The sequence below is a fragment of the Pholcus phalangioides genome, unplaced genomic scaffold (genome assembly GCF_987345545.1).
Source record: "Pholcus phalangioides strain wild (caught in Gottingen) unplaced genomic scaffold, Ppha-v1.0 ptg000039l_1, whole genome shotgun sequence".
Lineage (NCBI taxonomy): Eukaryota > Metazoa > Arthropoda > Arachnida > Araneae > Pholcidae > Pholcus > Pholcus phalangioides.
In genome coordinates this window covers 28536833-28551067 of record NW_028301625.1, presented here as the reverse complement: position 1 = coordinate 28551067, position 14235 = coordinate 28536833, and the positions used below count along the sequence as shown (strand labels likewise).

General features: G+C 35.1%; 1 protein-coding gene across 1 annotated transcript in view; it reads right to left on the bottom strand.

The window, feature by feature from the left end:
- LOC149065791 (uncharacterized) overlaps positions 1-14235 on the bottom strand; it is a 141059-nt gene that overhangs the window by 74062 nt on the left and 52762 nt on the right. Inside the window, exons 15-17 of the mRNA XM_089253924.1 lie at positions 10912-10965; positions 8250-8351; positions 291-419 (exon numbers count right to left, since the gene is read on the bottom strand). Of these exons, the coding sequence (XP_089110050.1) occupies positions 291-419; positions 8250-8351; positions 10912-10965 (285 nt within the window). The remainder of the gene's footprint in view (positions 1-290; positions 420-8249; positions 8352-10911; positions 10966-14235) is intronic.

Below are 14235 nucleotides of genomic sequence, written 5' to 3'. Positions count from 1 at the left end.
TAAAGTTAATTCCAAACACAACCTACTGAACTAGAAAATGAAGAGCTAGTTATTCAGTTTACTAATGGGTGGAAAAAAATTGTTTCTCTGCAATAGTGCACTAGCTGTCTTAACTTTTTTCAAATATGCAACAAAAAAAAACTTAAGCTAACTCTTGATATCGTATTGTTATAAGCTGAGACAATGAAATTGAGTATTTACACAAACAAAATAATAATATAAATATATTGGAAAAATATGAACATGCAGCTCATCATTATCATTCATTTTATACATCCATGTTTATGTACCTGTGTTTCCAATGATATTTCCATTTGACTGATTGTTTCTTCTTTTTGAAGTAGACTAGATTTTAATGACAAGCATTCTTCTTGCTTTGACGAAATCTCACAACACTTAATCTTCATATTTTCTGAAACCTAAAAATATATTTGAATAAGGCAAAAAAAAAAAAATGAGGATTTATTTCTACATGTACTAATTTTCAAAAAATATTTTTGTGCATGAACATTATTAAACATTTATGCATGAAAGTGCATAAAGTTAAAAAGAGCATACCCCCCTCCACAAAACACTAAACTTGTGGGGTCATGTGGGTATTGTGATAACTTTTTATAGCAGATGACCAAGCTTTAATTCCAATGACCACATGGTGCTGATAGGCTAAAAGTGGTTTCTGTATTTTTTCAAACTTGAATTCCAACTGTGAGCCAAACTCATTAAAAATTTGCACCACAGCTACATAAGAACAACAAAATTACAAAAATGCATTTGTGCTATTTAACATCACATTCACTCATTGCCAATTTGAAACTTAGGTGACAACACCTAAAAAAAGGGGTTAAAAGTATCAAATTCTCAAAATTGTTATAAATTAGGGGGGGGTGTGTGTTTTTGCACCTACATTCCACACACACACCTGAGAAATTGGCTTTCAAAACCTGTGAAATCAAATTTGGGTGTGTAGCTGTTTCTTATATATATCAACAACAGCAAATTAAATTTCCCAAATAGGTAGGTTTTATAGGTGAGATTTTGATCATTGATCATTTTTTGTCACACCATGGTCATCTTTTGTATACGAGGGCTAACTAGATTGGGACCTACTATTTAATGCTGATTCTGAGCGGCAGCCTTTTTTATACTCACTGAGAAGTTGGTGTGCTAACCTCTGATTGTGGGACTCCCTGGGCTATCTTTTTCTGTGGTCGTGTTGCCTTTTCTGTGCTACCCCTGTGTCAGGGAAGTTTCTGACAAGGACGAACAGGGTATCAAACTTGGGACACCTCTACACATCCTTTAGTACTTTAGACGAGTATCTTATCTACCCAGGCTACCGCTCCCAGGTGTGATTTTGCATCTGAGAAGAAAACTTTATTCAGGGACAAAAATTGAGATAGACAACTTTCTGTGAAACACAAATGTTAACATTGTTATCACAATCTGAACCCAGTATCATTACAATATATGGACAACCCAAGTTCACGTGTGAACGATTCACTAACAATTTTGCATTTTAATTAGAATAAATTAAAGCAATCTGGATAAGGATTATGATGAATTTACTTCACCAAAGAAAACCACAACTGTTTTCTACAATGACCTGCTTGAATCAAGGTGTAATCTAGTATTTCTCATGCATTTTACCCTTTTAGAACTCTAAATTTCTACAAGGGTTACTTATTTTAACGGCCTCAAAATTTCAGATGCTCTCTAGAACGACCAGGTGTCTGCAATGGGATTTTTAGTGCAAATTTAACACTAGAACTACCAGAATTACCACGCCCCTATAACTACCGGAGCAGTCAAAATGACAGCTATTGTAAAAATACATGATACAGCTGTAAATGTAGATTTATTTTTAGATTAAAAGTAGTACCATAAAAACTAGAGTTGCCTGTCTTGAAATATTATCATATGGAGGATTTAAGAAACAGGGGGTCCTCCAGAGGTTCAACTTGTGAAAAAGTATTATGTTAATATTTTTGAATTTATATATTGCATATTATTCATTTATTTCAATATTTTGGGATGTAAGTTGCTCCACAACAAATATGTGACACCCCCATCTTTCTACTCTGGGGTTCCAATGAGGCAAAAGAATGAAGGGTTACTAGGGATGCCAGACATCTGGCATATAAGGGATTCAATAAAGCACATGGAGAAAGGTATATACATTGATTTGTATGTTCATGAATTATTTGAGGGCATGCTTCATAGAAATTCTTGGGAGCTCAAGTTACCTGAATCCTAAGGGTTCCACCACCTATGGTTCCCCCCCCCCCATCTCAATCAAGAAAATTTTACATTTGAAGCTATAACTCAATTTACAAGCAGAAAGATTGTGAGGTGTTGTAATTTGGTAGTTTTTGAGTAAAAGTGATTGAAACAGGCAAACCATTTTGGCACTTATCATATAATCATAAAATAAGTTCAAATACTATGGGAAAATAATAGTTCTGTACGAAAAAACACAGGATCTAAGGCCACTGTTCAACTTTTACCCCCACTTAATGGACTCTTCAACACATTGACCAGGGCTTATGGCAACAAAATGCATGGTCAAAAATAAAATGTGATTGACCTCCTTGGCTACCCTCAAAAACACTCTGGCACCTTCACATTCTTGACCATTCCTCAAATGTTTGGATTGGATTTTGGGTTTATTGGCATAAGGACCAATCAGGTCAAACTGTGCCAAAACAAATGACCAATTAAAAATAAGATAAAACTTGTTCTTGTCATGTCAAGAAAGTAAAACTATGTATGATAAAAAAAACAATGTTGCGTGAAATGTAAAACAATGGCATAGATTGTAAACAACTAATTTGTTGTAAAAACCAATGGCTTTGATGAATTTAAAAATGTGAGATGCATCGAAATAGTCATTTAAAATGTCACGAAGTGAAAGATGACTTTGACCAAAAGCAGTCCTAAAATGATGACGATGATGTGAACAAAGTAAAAGTATGAGCAATGTCAAAGGACTTTATCAACACTCTGGTTGACTCTGTCGTACTAAAAGATATGATTGAATAAGGTGACTAGTATAGGGGCGAAAGTCTAATCAAACCATCTAGTAGCTGGTTCTCTCCAAAGTTTCCCCCAGGATAGCTGGAGGAAACACGCAGTCAGGTCTGTTAAAGCGAATGATTAGAGGCCTCAGGGCCGAAACGACCTCGAACTATAAGGCGACTATGTCCTATGTGCAATCGGGCGAGCAAGACTTCCTCCTTTTCGTTAGTCCTGCAGCTCAGACGGCAATGGTCGAGTGTGAGCTTGATAGCATGTAATTTATTGTTCATTTGGTTACTCCAATGATCGTGTCAGCAGCGATGCATAACTTCTCGGAGGATTGGGAAGTGGATACTGGCAGGGACCAAAAAGCTATTGTCAATGTTAGATGTTGTTTCACATTGGTGTCTGCTTTTCATTGTCAGATATTCCCATATGACCTAGTACTCAATAAAATTTAACTGTGGTACCACGATGGTTAAGATAATGTAATTAATGAAAGATGGTATGGATGAATGTGAAAAAAGAAAGAACACAGTGCTTGCAATGAGCTGAGAAAGTCACTATAAATGACGCATCATCAGTGGCACTTGCGTCATATATGACGTAGAGCCTGAAGGCATGGGTCCCCACAAAGGAGGGGCTGACAGGGCTCTAGCCCCAGGCCCGGGAGAATTATCATAATTTTTTGTTCTTTAAAACTGTGAATTCCCTATAGAAGGGCAAGTGAAAAGTCTGTTTTGGAGGCCCGCCAAAGATACCAGCCTCGGGTCCTGCTCCAGTATGTGGGGATCATGCCTGAAGGATAGCATACAGTTCCGCTGAATAAATATAGAATATGTCTGGTAATTTGAAAGATGTCTCCGCACAGCAAATGTGGGCATAACTGACATGGCGAGGGATCTTAGAGCCGTCAGTACATATGGGGAAGTACCTGTTGTACCTACTTCCTCAAATGTGAATTAAATGAGACAATAAAAAATTTAATTTTTTACAATAAATAATCTTCCTTTTAATTTATTTATACATTTCGTGCACACAAGTGTTGTGTATTAGGTCATAACATTATGCAGTATGTATGTCTAATTATTTCATTTTTTTCAGCATTCTCATTCAATAATTGAATATGATTGTATTAAAAACTCATTCATGCCAATTTCTTTGTTTTCAGTAGTTTAGCATTTTATCCAGGATGACGTCACTCTCCGCTATCCATACGAAGGTTTTTAACAGCTGGTTGATGCAAAGATATACTTAGGAAAGAAAGAAAATTCAACTGCCTTTGCAGGGAATCGAACCCATGTCCGGACAATCCCGTTCAGTGCACACAAGCTCCAAGGAAAGATTGAGATATTTGTTGCCTTTGTAGTCTAGTGGTCTAGGACATTCACCCAGAAAGTGAAAGGATGTGGGTGTTTAGTCCCTGCAAAAGCAGTTGAATTTTCTCTCTTTCCTAAGTATATCTTCGCATCAGCCAGCTGTTAAAAACCTTCGTTTAAGATTTTATACTGATACAATATTTGTAAATCAAACTGTTATCTCAAAAATCTCTCCCTCCCTTCTGAAATCAGAACTTTCAATAAGCCAAATTGAACATGACTCAATGTTTTCCATCCTACTGCATATTCAACCGAGATCTGACTGCATATGAAATTGATTTTCACTATGTGTGTAAGTATGAAAATTGAAGATTTGTATTGAGAACACAATCAATCTTCATAAAACTTTGCATGTTTACTAGATAGAACATAATTTAAATGATAGGCTCGGCTCCTTTAAAAATATTTTTAAACTTTGAGAATGTCAAAATTGGGCAAAAATTAGTCACAAACCACTGCTTTCCCATTCTTTAAAGAGGTAAAGGATTGTCCTTTAGCTAGTGTACGCAAGAAAACCTGCTTTGAAGACTGAACTAATGCGAAGAAAACACATTTTCTTCAATGCATTTGGGGTGACAGAATGTCTCTCCATTGACTGCAATTGATCCAGGAATTTTTTTTTCTGATGAGTATTCATTGAAAATCCTTAGAACAAAAATGCATATAATTGTGGGGATATTTGCATTTTGTAATAAAGAGATTAGATATAATTCCATAAAAAGCAAGAAAGTAACTTTAAGTAATTTTCAGTATACTCTATTTGGAGATAATACAGGGTGAACGCGACATGTTCTGCCAAATAGAAGGGGAGATAGATAAGCCCAATTGGAACATGAAACACCCTACTGACCCTGTCTTATCTCGAACCATTTTCGAGTTATGGCAGATAATAGATTATGGAGAAAAAATGCATCCAGTCTGAAAAAACCCAAATTTGTGAAGAAGACATACACAGAAATTCAACACATATTTGGCAAGAGCAGAAAAAATTCTTACAATAGCACCAATTTCATTAAAATATCTGGATTTAATGGCGAGCTACACAAGCACTAAAAGATTGACAAAGTTCAAAATTGAATTGTCAAAAAAAATTTTCATCGCCAGTTACACAAACACCCTTGTAGCTACAGTTGGTCAAATTTACCAAAAATGTGTCCATTGTACCAGCTTTTGAAAGAGCCTACAATAAAGCATATTGGTGTTCTGGTTAAACAGAAATTTAGCCTTTTATTTGCTAAACATCACTGAAGTAAACATTTGTCAAAATAGATCTTTGACAAAAATTTGGAATTGGTGGATACAGATTGACAATTCAATTTTGTAGAAAAAATCTGATAAAGTGACGTTACCTCTATCTACAGCATATCTGTATTTAATGGTGAATTTGAAGCACTAAGAGATTGAAGTGAAAAATGGAATTGCCACCAAAACCTACTAAAATTATTTTCGTATTGTAAACAAAAGACTGAAATTATATCCTGAACTAGATCACCGATATGTTTTATTGTGGGCTCTTTTGAAAGCTGGTGACACATTTTTGGTAAATTTAACTGATTGTAACTGGTGTGTGTTTGTCGATTGTAAGGGTGTTTGCAGAGTTGATAATTAAACATTTTGGTGACAATTCAATTTTGAACCTTGACAATCTTTCAACGCTTGTAGCTTGTCAATAAAACCAGATATTTCAATCAAATTGGTGTCACCTAATTGGATTTTTTCCGTTCTTTCCAAACATACTTAGTTTGCATGTAGGTCTATCTCAAACTGCACAAATAGGGTTTTTTCAGACTTGATATATTTTTTTTCCATAATCGATTATCCACCATAACTTGAAAATGGTTCAAGGTTGTTAGAGTGATAGGACAAGGTTGTTAGGGTGTTTCACAAAGCCGTAACTAGGCTGGGCCACCAGGGCAATGCCCCAGGGCAACGAGCCAAATGGGGGGCCCTCACAATAAAATGCACACTTATTTTGCATATTCCAAGAAATTTTTATAATTTCTTGTGTGAAATAATCTGCAAGAGAGAAAATATGTTTTTGTGTTCAACTTTTTTTCCATTTTTAAGACAAAGAACGATAAACACAGTCGGTTCACTAATCGGTTTCAAACATACTTTGAAATTGGATTGGCCGCCACGGTGATATCCCCGACAGTGTAAGATAGAGATAGTCATCAATGGCTTAAGCCCACCTCTCATGATGTCTGGCTCCAAACAAAGTTTTCATGCCTCGGGGAAGCAATCATTTTTATGGTTTTCAATACAAAGGCCAAAATGAACTAAGGAATAATGATAAGAGAATAAATCTAACAATGGGGAACGTTCAGACATTTCGAGATGGATAGCAGAGTAAGGTGTCAAAAAATGATAGAGGCGAATAGAAAAGAGATTGTTCTTCACCTAAACATACTGAACCTATTAGACACTCTAGGAATTTTTTCTCCTGCCAAGCATCTTCCTTTGAAATTTCCGAACAAGTATAGGATTTTCTTCATAACGACTGGGGTTGCCGGAAGCATTTTGTGGTTTATGTCGAACAAAGACTTTTATTGTCCTTTACCTTAATTATCTTACCCTGTGTTTGATTATGGATGTCATGGGAGGCGGGCTTTAGGTACTGTCTCATGGACTTTGTAACCCATTTAACACCAATCACAACCAGACAGTTTAATCAATGTCTTTTTTTTACACTTTATGCTACATCTTTGAACTTTCAAAATCTTTATATTATTATAGAGTGGGAGTTGAGACTAAAAAAAGTCCTTTTAAGCACTGAAAATAATGTAATCAGTTATCAAAACTAAAAAAGCTTTCAAAAAGTATTTTTTTAAACCTGTGTAATATATGAAATGATCAATGCCTTTAAGATTTGGCTAATGGGAATTTTAGCAGCATCGATATATGATACAGGTTCTTGGACAAGGGTTATAGCGTAAAGAAAACTAAATTTGTCATCTCCAAACTAGTCTTGAACTTCTGGAATCAGAAGTTAGAGACCAACATACAACCACATCCAGAGAAATCTTCTGATGTATTGGTCTTAGTATTCCGATTCCAACATTTGGATGAAGAGTTTGGCAAAGAAAAAAAGTTTTCATCAAGAATTAGGCTCTGCCTATGAAACTTGAAGGATTTTCATCTAGTTTCGTGATATCAGATAATGGTATCTGATGCTACTCTTATCAAGGGATTGTGGTGTCATGCTAAAAAGAGCAGCTATCCAAATGCAATCCATCTACAACTTATTGATTTTTTACAGCAGTGACTGTGGGAGACATGACTGAGGTTCAATCCAGATACATGCTATAGACTTGATGATGCCTTCATACATGAAATCTGTGATCAAAGCTAAAAACTGACACATTACTATGTATTATTATATCAACATGCATTTTCTCATGCTGTCAAAGCGAATGCACTTGCAATTTTGGGGTTGCAAAAATTTTCTCTTTTGCACCAGTGATTTTAAGAATGAGAGATTCTAGGTTTGCATACATGACTTAGGAAAGACATACAAAACTTATTCGATTAAGTTGATGTCCATTTGCATGAAAGTATTCACATAATATTTAATTTTCATTTAAATGTTTTGAAGGGGAAAGAGTATTTTTATATTTAAAGAAGAGTTCAATTCAGTTTGTTAATTTTTTCACCACCAATATGAAGAAGAAATAAATTCAAATTCAGAAATAAATCACAGCTATACTGTAAATTTGGGCTTTCCAACTTGATCATCTCATGAAAATTTGTGAGTTACTGGGAAGTTCTAATTTTATTAAACAAATGTGAATATTTATCTTACATGGAGAAATGCATTCATAATGCTGTGAATAGAAATGAAGATATAACAATCACCTCAAGAATTTCCTTTGTCAAATCTTGGTGTTTATTTTCCATATCTTCTATAGTTTTTGAAAGAGTGGCACGATAAGCAATGGCTTGAGCTCTCAAGTTTGCCTTGGAAATAAATTTATTATATTTAAATCACCAAATGTAAAATATGATAACATTTTTCAAAATAAATTTATGGTTATCATTTGCTTTACATGATTAATTGGTTATATAAAATAATCACTTGAGATAAAATCGCCAGATTATAAAAATAAGTGCTAATTCTTTGAAGAGTGTATAATACCTTGAGGGTAGGGATACTGGGGTTTCTATGGAATTCAAAATTTCCAAAAGTCCTGAGAAAATTCGAGCAATTATGGAAATTCTACATTCATCAAATGTGGAAGAACTAGGCTGATTTCTTGGCATGGTCACATATTATTCAAGATTTCTACCTAATATTTCCTCTGTCATACACCAGCTGCAATGACTCCTTCAAAAAGATTTAAAGTTCCCATGGTCAGAAGCATGTGCAACAACTTCCATCAAGCTGAAAATATCAAGTGCCTAAACTCTAACTTCATATGATCCAAACTTAGAAGTGAGTTGAATTCAGCATAGTCAAGGGCGGGATACTGGGTTTCTTCTGAAGGACCATAAATAAAAAGAAACTCAACCCCCAGCAGAGAAAATTTTTTTCTAAATTCAAAATTTTGAAAAAGTAATTCTTTCAGCTGACCAGAGATAATCCAAAGAAATCATTTCGCCCACACAGAAGTTGTCTACCGTAGGCATAGATAAAACGTTTTGTTTAATTTCACCTGGACCACAGGGTTCTACAGCCCTGAAACTTCTTTTGACACAAGTCATGAGGAAACCTTCTTTCCTTCACTATATACTGTACTTCTGATAGTCTTTAACCGCATAGCTGCTAACTTTGGAGAAATATAATTATGGAGGTTTTCATGAGGATCAATATTCCACACTGAAGTTACTTCAGAAGTAACTTAAATATACATATATACAAAAGTATATAGTTCTTCCTCAAAACATTAAAGCATTACTTATTTTAGTTTAATTAGTCTTAACCAACATCATCTCTTTCACATGTAAGTTCAGATTGGTTATTTTCCTTGTTGTGAAATTTATTTTTATCAATATCTGTTTATTAATATTTCTGGCAAAGATTCATAAAATCACTTGATTAAAGTTTTTTTTATAAACCAATAATAATTCATGTTATGACAATAATACAGTAAAATCTCTCTATTGTGGACACCGGCAGAACAAAAAGGATTTTCATCTGTAAAAGAGGGATCACCATTAATGAGGAAAGTTTGAAATACATACTTTTATTATAGAAGGGGAAACTTATTTGGCTGTAAAAGATGGTGATTGCATCTGAGGGGTGCCTGTTAAGAGGAGTTTGACTGCCCTAACAAAATATTTTCATCTATTTTTTTTTTATTATTTAAAAATGTTTTATTGTTTAATTATTGTTAGGAGAATAGTCTTCCACAGCCTGTGTCATCCACGCTATTCAGCCATTGCAATAGCATTGGTTTGATCAATCAATGAAGGGCTGAGTTGTCTGGAATTCATGCTGGTATTTTCAAGAAAAAGAATAAAAAAATGGTTAACTTGAATTGGCTCTTTATTGAAATTAAGATAGTCTTTTCTCACAAACCACACATGTTCAGCAAAGGTAGACTTTTCATGTTTAATGAGACAGCTCTTGATGCTGCTCTGAGTTATTTCAATACAGAAATGAAGCCACAGGAATAACATGTTCTTTAAACTCCAGCAGAAAACAGAGGATCACTGGGATCCTTGGCAGAGCACAGCAAGTGTGTGGGAGGGTTTTGAAAATGGTGTGTATGCTGTATTGCTTAAGTAGGCTTTCTATATGATCCCTCTTATTGAAATATAGCGGGTATACCGTACCCAACTTGAGCTTTTTTTAGGGGCATTGGTTTTAGGAATAGACTTAGGATGAACAACTCTTGGCTCTGGATCCCGAGCCAAGTAGCTATTTGCTTGTAGGGTTGTTAAGGTAATAAAGCTTCTGTTGAGGGTGTTGTAGTTCATAAATTTGTGTGGCTTGGTGGATGAGAGTCTTCAGGATGGCATATCTTTATGCTAAATGGTGATTTGGTTTCAGATTAGTAAACAATGTTTACTAATCTGTTGGTAGGTAACCAGGGCAATAACTAGGAATTTGCTCCCCCCCCCAACAACTTTAAAATTTGGCAATTTTATGATAGTTTTCTTCGTTTCCACCTAAAATTGTTGCTCGGGGCACTTGCCCCCCCCCCTTATTTCTGGGCCTGTGGGTAACTAACACACACACATAGGTTTCCTAAAAACTAGGTAGTAAGACTTCCTAAAAACTTGGTGGCTGAGAGTTGTTACTTTCTGTTATTCTTTGAATACTATAACTGACCATTAAACACATCATTTATTAAACTCTTTTCATTTTCTACTACTATTAAAAATATTATTTCATTTAATGTTTCTCCCTTAATTATTCGGCACAATTTTAACATTTTGAGAACCTCACAATAAGGAAAAGCATGATTCTAGAGATGAAAAGTTTGGTCCCATAGGTGTGATGGTGTCCCTTATTGAGAGGTTCCATTGTTCAAAAAAAAGGCTTCATTTTTTTCAAATGAGTAAAGAAACATACATTCTCTTCTTGCAACTGTAATAAGGCAGTATTCTGTCCTTCTCCTTCTTCGATCTAGCCAAATTAAAAAGAAAATAATTATTTCTATTTTTCAATAAGCTCAAGATAATAATGAAAAATAAAGAATAAATAAAAGGGGAAAAAAGTCAACAGCCACAATATTGGGAAGGGGACAGTGGGAAGGAACCTTGAGGACAAGATCAGCTTGTAACAAGTCTCCTCCTAAACATTTTATCTCCAGCTTAAAAAAGGAAGAAAGAATCAGTAATGTTAATAGGATGAATGTACGGATGTCCTGAAAACACCAAAGCTCCAACCTTTTTTATCTCACCCGTAGAAGTCTTTCAGTAGGAAATTGAGCCACTGGGTGGCCATATGGGCATCTTGCTAGACTCTCATTGTGAATATCTAGATTTGAACCCTGTTGGTGACACAGTGGTGGTTGGCTGAAGTTGGTTTTCTTTGGTTTTCCAACTTTGAGGCATGAATGCAAACCGGTTTCCCATTTGAAAAAGTCTCTCTGCAGAGAGCAGGCAATACTATCATAACAATAAATATTCAAGCATTCCCCATCTTTACTTCAATATATGGAAAACAGATGGCATCACCAACAAGAACACAAACCATCACAACTCTGACAACATAAATACGTCAGGGGCCACACATACAATCAGAAGAACCTCCAAGTTCTTTGGGTTTCGCCCTTGTCTGTTTTCTGTGTGAGCCATTGTCGTGCAGGAGGAGAGCATAATTTCTGTTGACCTGTGTTGGGTACCAAGTGTAGAACACCATGCACTCATGGCTGCTTTTATGTATAGAGGTCAGCATTCACAGTATTATCTTTTAGAACAAGCTTTGTGCCCTATGTTCAATAACAGAGCTAGGACTTTCTGCATCATTGATTTTTTTGGCCACTGTTCTTGCTGCCTTGAGCCCTTTTTTTCCACAGAAAATGTAAAATAAGACAAATTTTCTTGTTTTTCTACATCTATTTCAACAAGATAAAACAAATACTTATATGAGTAGAATCACTCAAACTGATAAGTACAATAAAGCTTGGAACTTGTTCTACAAAATATGCTATAGCACATTTCTTGCAGAGAAATATATTTACACATGTGTGAAGTACAGGTTGTCAAAGAAAGGTTAGCAAAAATACAAATGATTGTTTGACTGGACCTGATATCAACAAAAATTCTGAGCAACTGCACCCTCAAAAAAATTATATGGGAATCCAAGATGATATCCTTTTAAAATTTCGAAGTAACAGTACAGTTATTGTATACATGTAAAAGTGTGCATAAGACGGAGGTAATACCACCCAAAACTATCATTCCATCTAGTCAATGACAAACTTCTGTGTATGTGTATTACAAACATCTTTTTCTTTTAACAAGTTTTATTCTCAGACAGATGGCTTGACTATAGGAAATCCTCTTTTGCTCATTTTTTGGAATATTTATATAGACCATTTTGAAAAAAGGAAATGCTTAAAATGATCTTATTCTCTTCTTCAAGCATTATGTGGATGCAACATTTGCTTTGTGGGAAGGGAAAAAAAACAAATTAGAGTGAAATTTTAAGCATAATGAATGAAACAAAGTTTCAGCTTTTAATTCATATGTTGAGAGAGAGATCACGACCTCAGATGAACATCATAACAGCAATCTCTATATACCATGGTTTTGAAAAAGTGTACAAATTGATATCATTCATGAAGTACTAAGACCTAGACCAGCCAATGTGTTACATAAAGTTCAGATTCAAGCTTCAAGAAATAGATTTTTCTACCCCATGTACCATCTCTATTCACAAGAAAAAGCATGCATGCACTTAAAAATTGCAACTTAGATGCTGTTAACATTCCAAATAAGAATATCAAGCTTAGGCCATCCAAAAGTCTGATTATGAAAGACCAACCATGCCAACATTCGCATGAAGCCTTTCAGTAGTGATAAATGGTGAGCTTTACCATAGGGGCCTTTCTCTCAACCTCTAGACAACAAAAACATAGTCCAATGAAAAAAACACTCAAAAATTAATTATTTTAATTTTAAAAAAATTAAATCGAAAAAGATTTAAAATTCATTTAAATACAGTACTCTATAGACACTGAAGCCTAGCCTGGAGGCTCAGGCCACATGAGGCCCCTTCCTCAAGCAACTTTACAAGATCGCACAGTCCCTCAATAATTCATGAATATTCAATGCAATGCCTCCCTGCATACCCTCTTGTGGGACGTATATACAGACGTCTGGCAACCCTATGGACATTCCAATGCTTTTTTTTGTATCAGAGCTCCTACAGCACCTCTTACTGCGAAATGTTCTCTCTGAAACAAACTCTGTGAGCGCAGCCACGCACGTTGAAATTCTACCTGATCATGCATAACTATCTAAAACAATGATGCTATGTATTGCTAGCTCTACTACACATAGAAAAAAAGCAAATCGATGCAGATAAAATAAAAATTTGAAGGAATGATGCGCAACAAATCATCATAAAGCTGCTATTCAAGTTCCTTTTTCATAATTCCTTTCAATGGAGTGGTAACTTTCCCTGCTTTGGCAGCACAAGATAAGGCAGATAAATGGTAAAAACATGGAACTTAAAATTTGCCCTCACTCATTTAAATTCTTGCTTAGTCTATCCCGAAACAAGTGGTTTTTGATTTCAAAAACCCAGAACAACGTTTATCAGATGTGGGGACTGGTGCTAAAACAACCACGGCTACTTCGGAGGATAGATTCAGCATATTCATTAAATACTTTTATAAGACCAGATATTAGATACTTGTAATTTGCTTTCTCCCACAGCTCCATAACTGAGTGCTGCCATCCACAGAAACTACAGACAATCTGTAGCAGTTGGCAACTCCGAACAACGGGAAAGTTATAACATTCCTTGCAGTGATTGCCCCCTTTGTTTACATAGAACAAACAAGAAGATCAATAAATATAACTATGTGAACATCAAAGTTATGTTAAACAACAAGAGTTATAAAAATCAAATATAACTGCTCATTGCTGACAAAAAGACCATAATTTAGAATCTGATTGGGAAAGAATTGTGACAGAAAAGTGAAATGCCAGTGATTAGGTGTAAAATGTTAGTGCTGCTAGATTATTAAGAAGGAATTTACATTAATGCTTAGAAAAAGAATTGCTAATAATAAATAGGCCAACAATACCATAGCACTGACACATTTAAAAGGAAAATCTTTGTATGCCCAGATATGCCCACTGCAAACATCTTCTTATGTGAAGAGAAGTAAGAAGTACTTCAACGCATAGTATTTCATATAGAATCCTCTTCAAAAAAGTT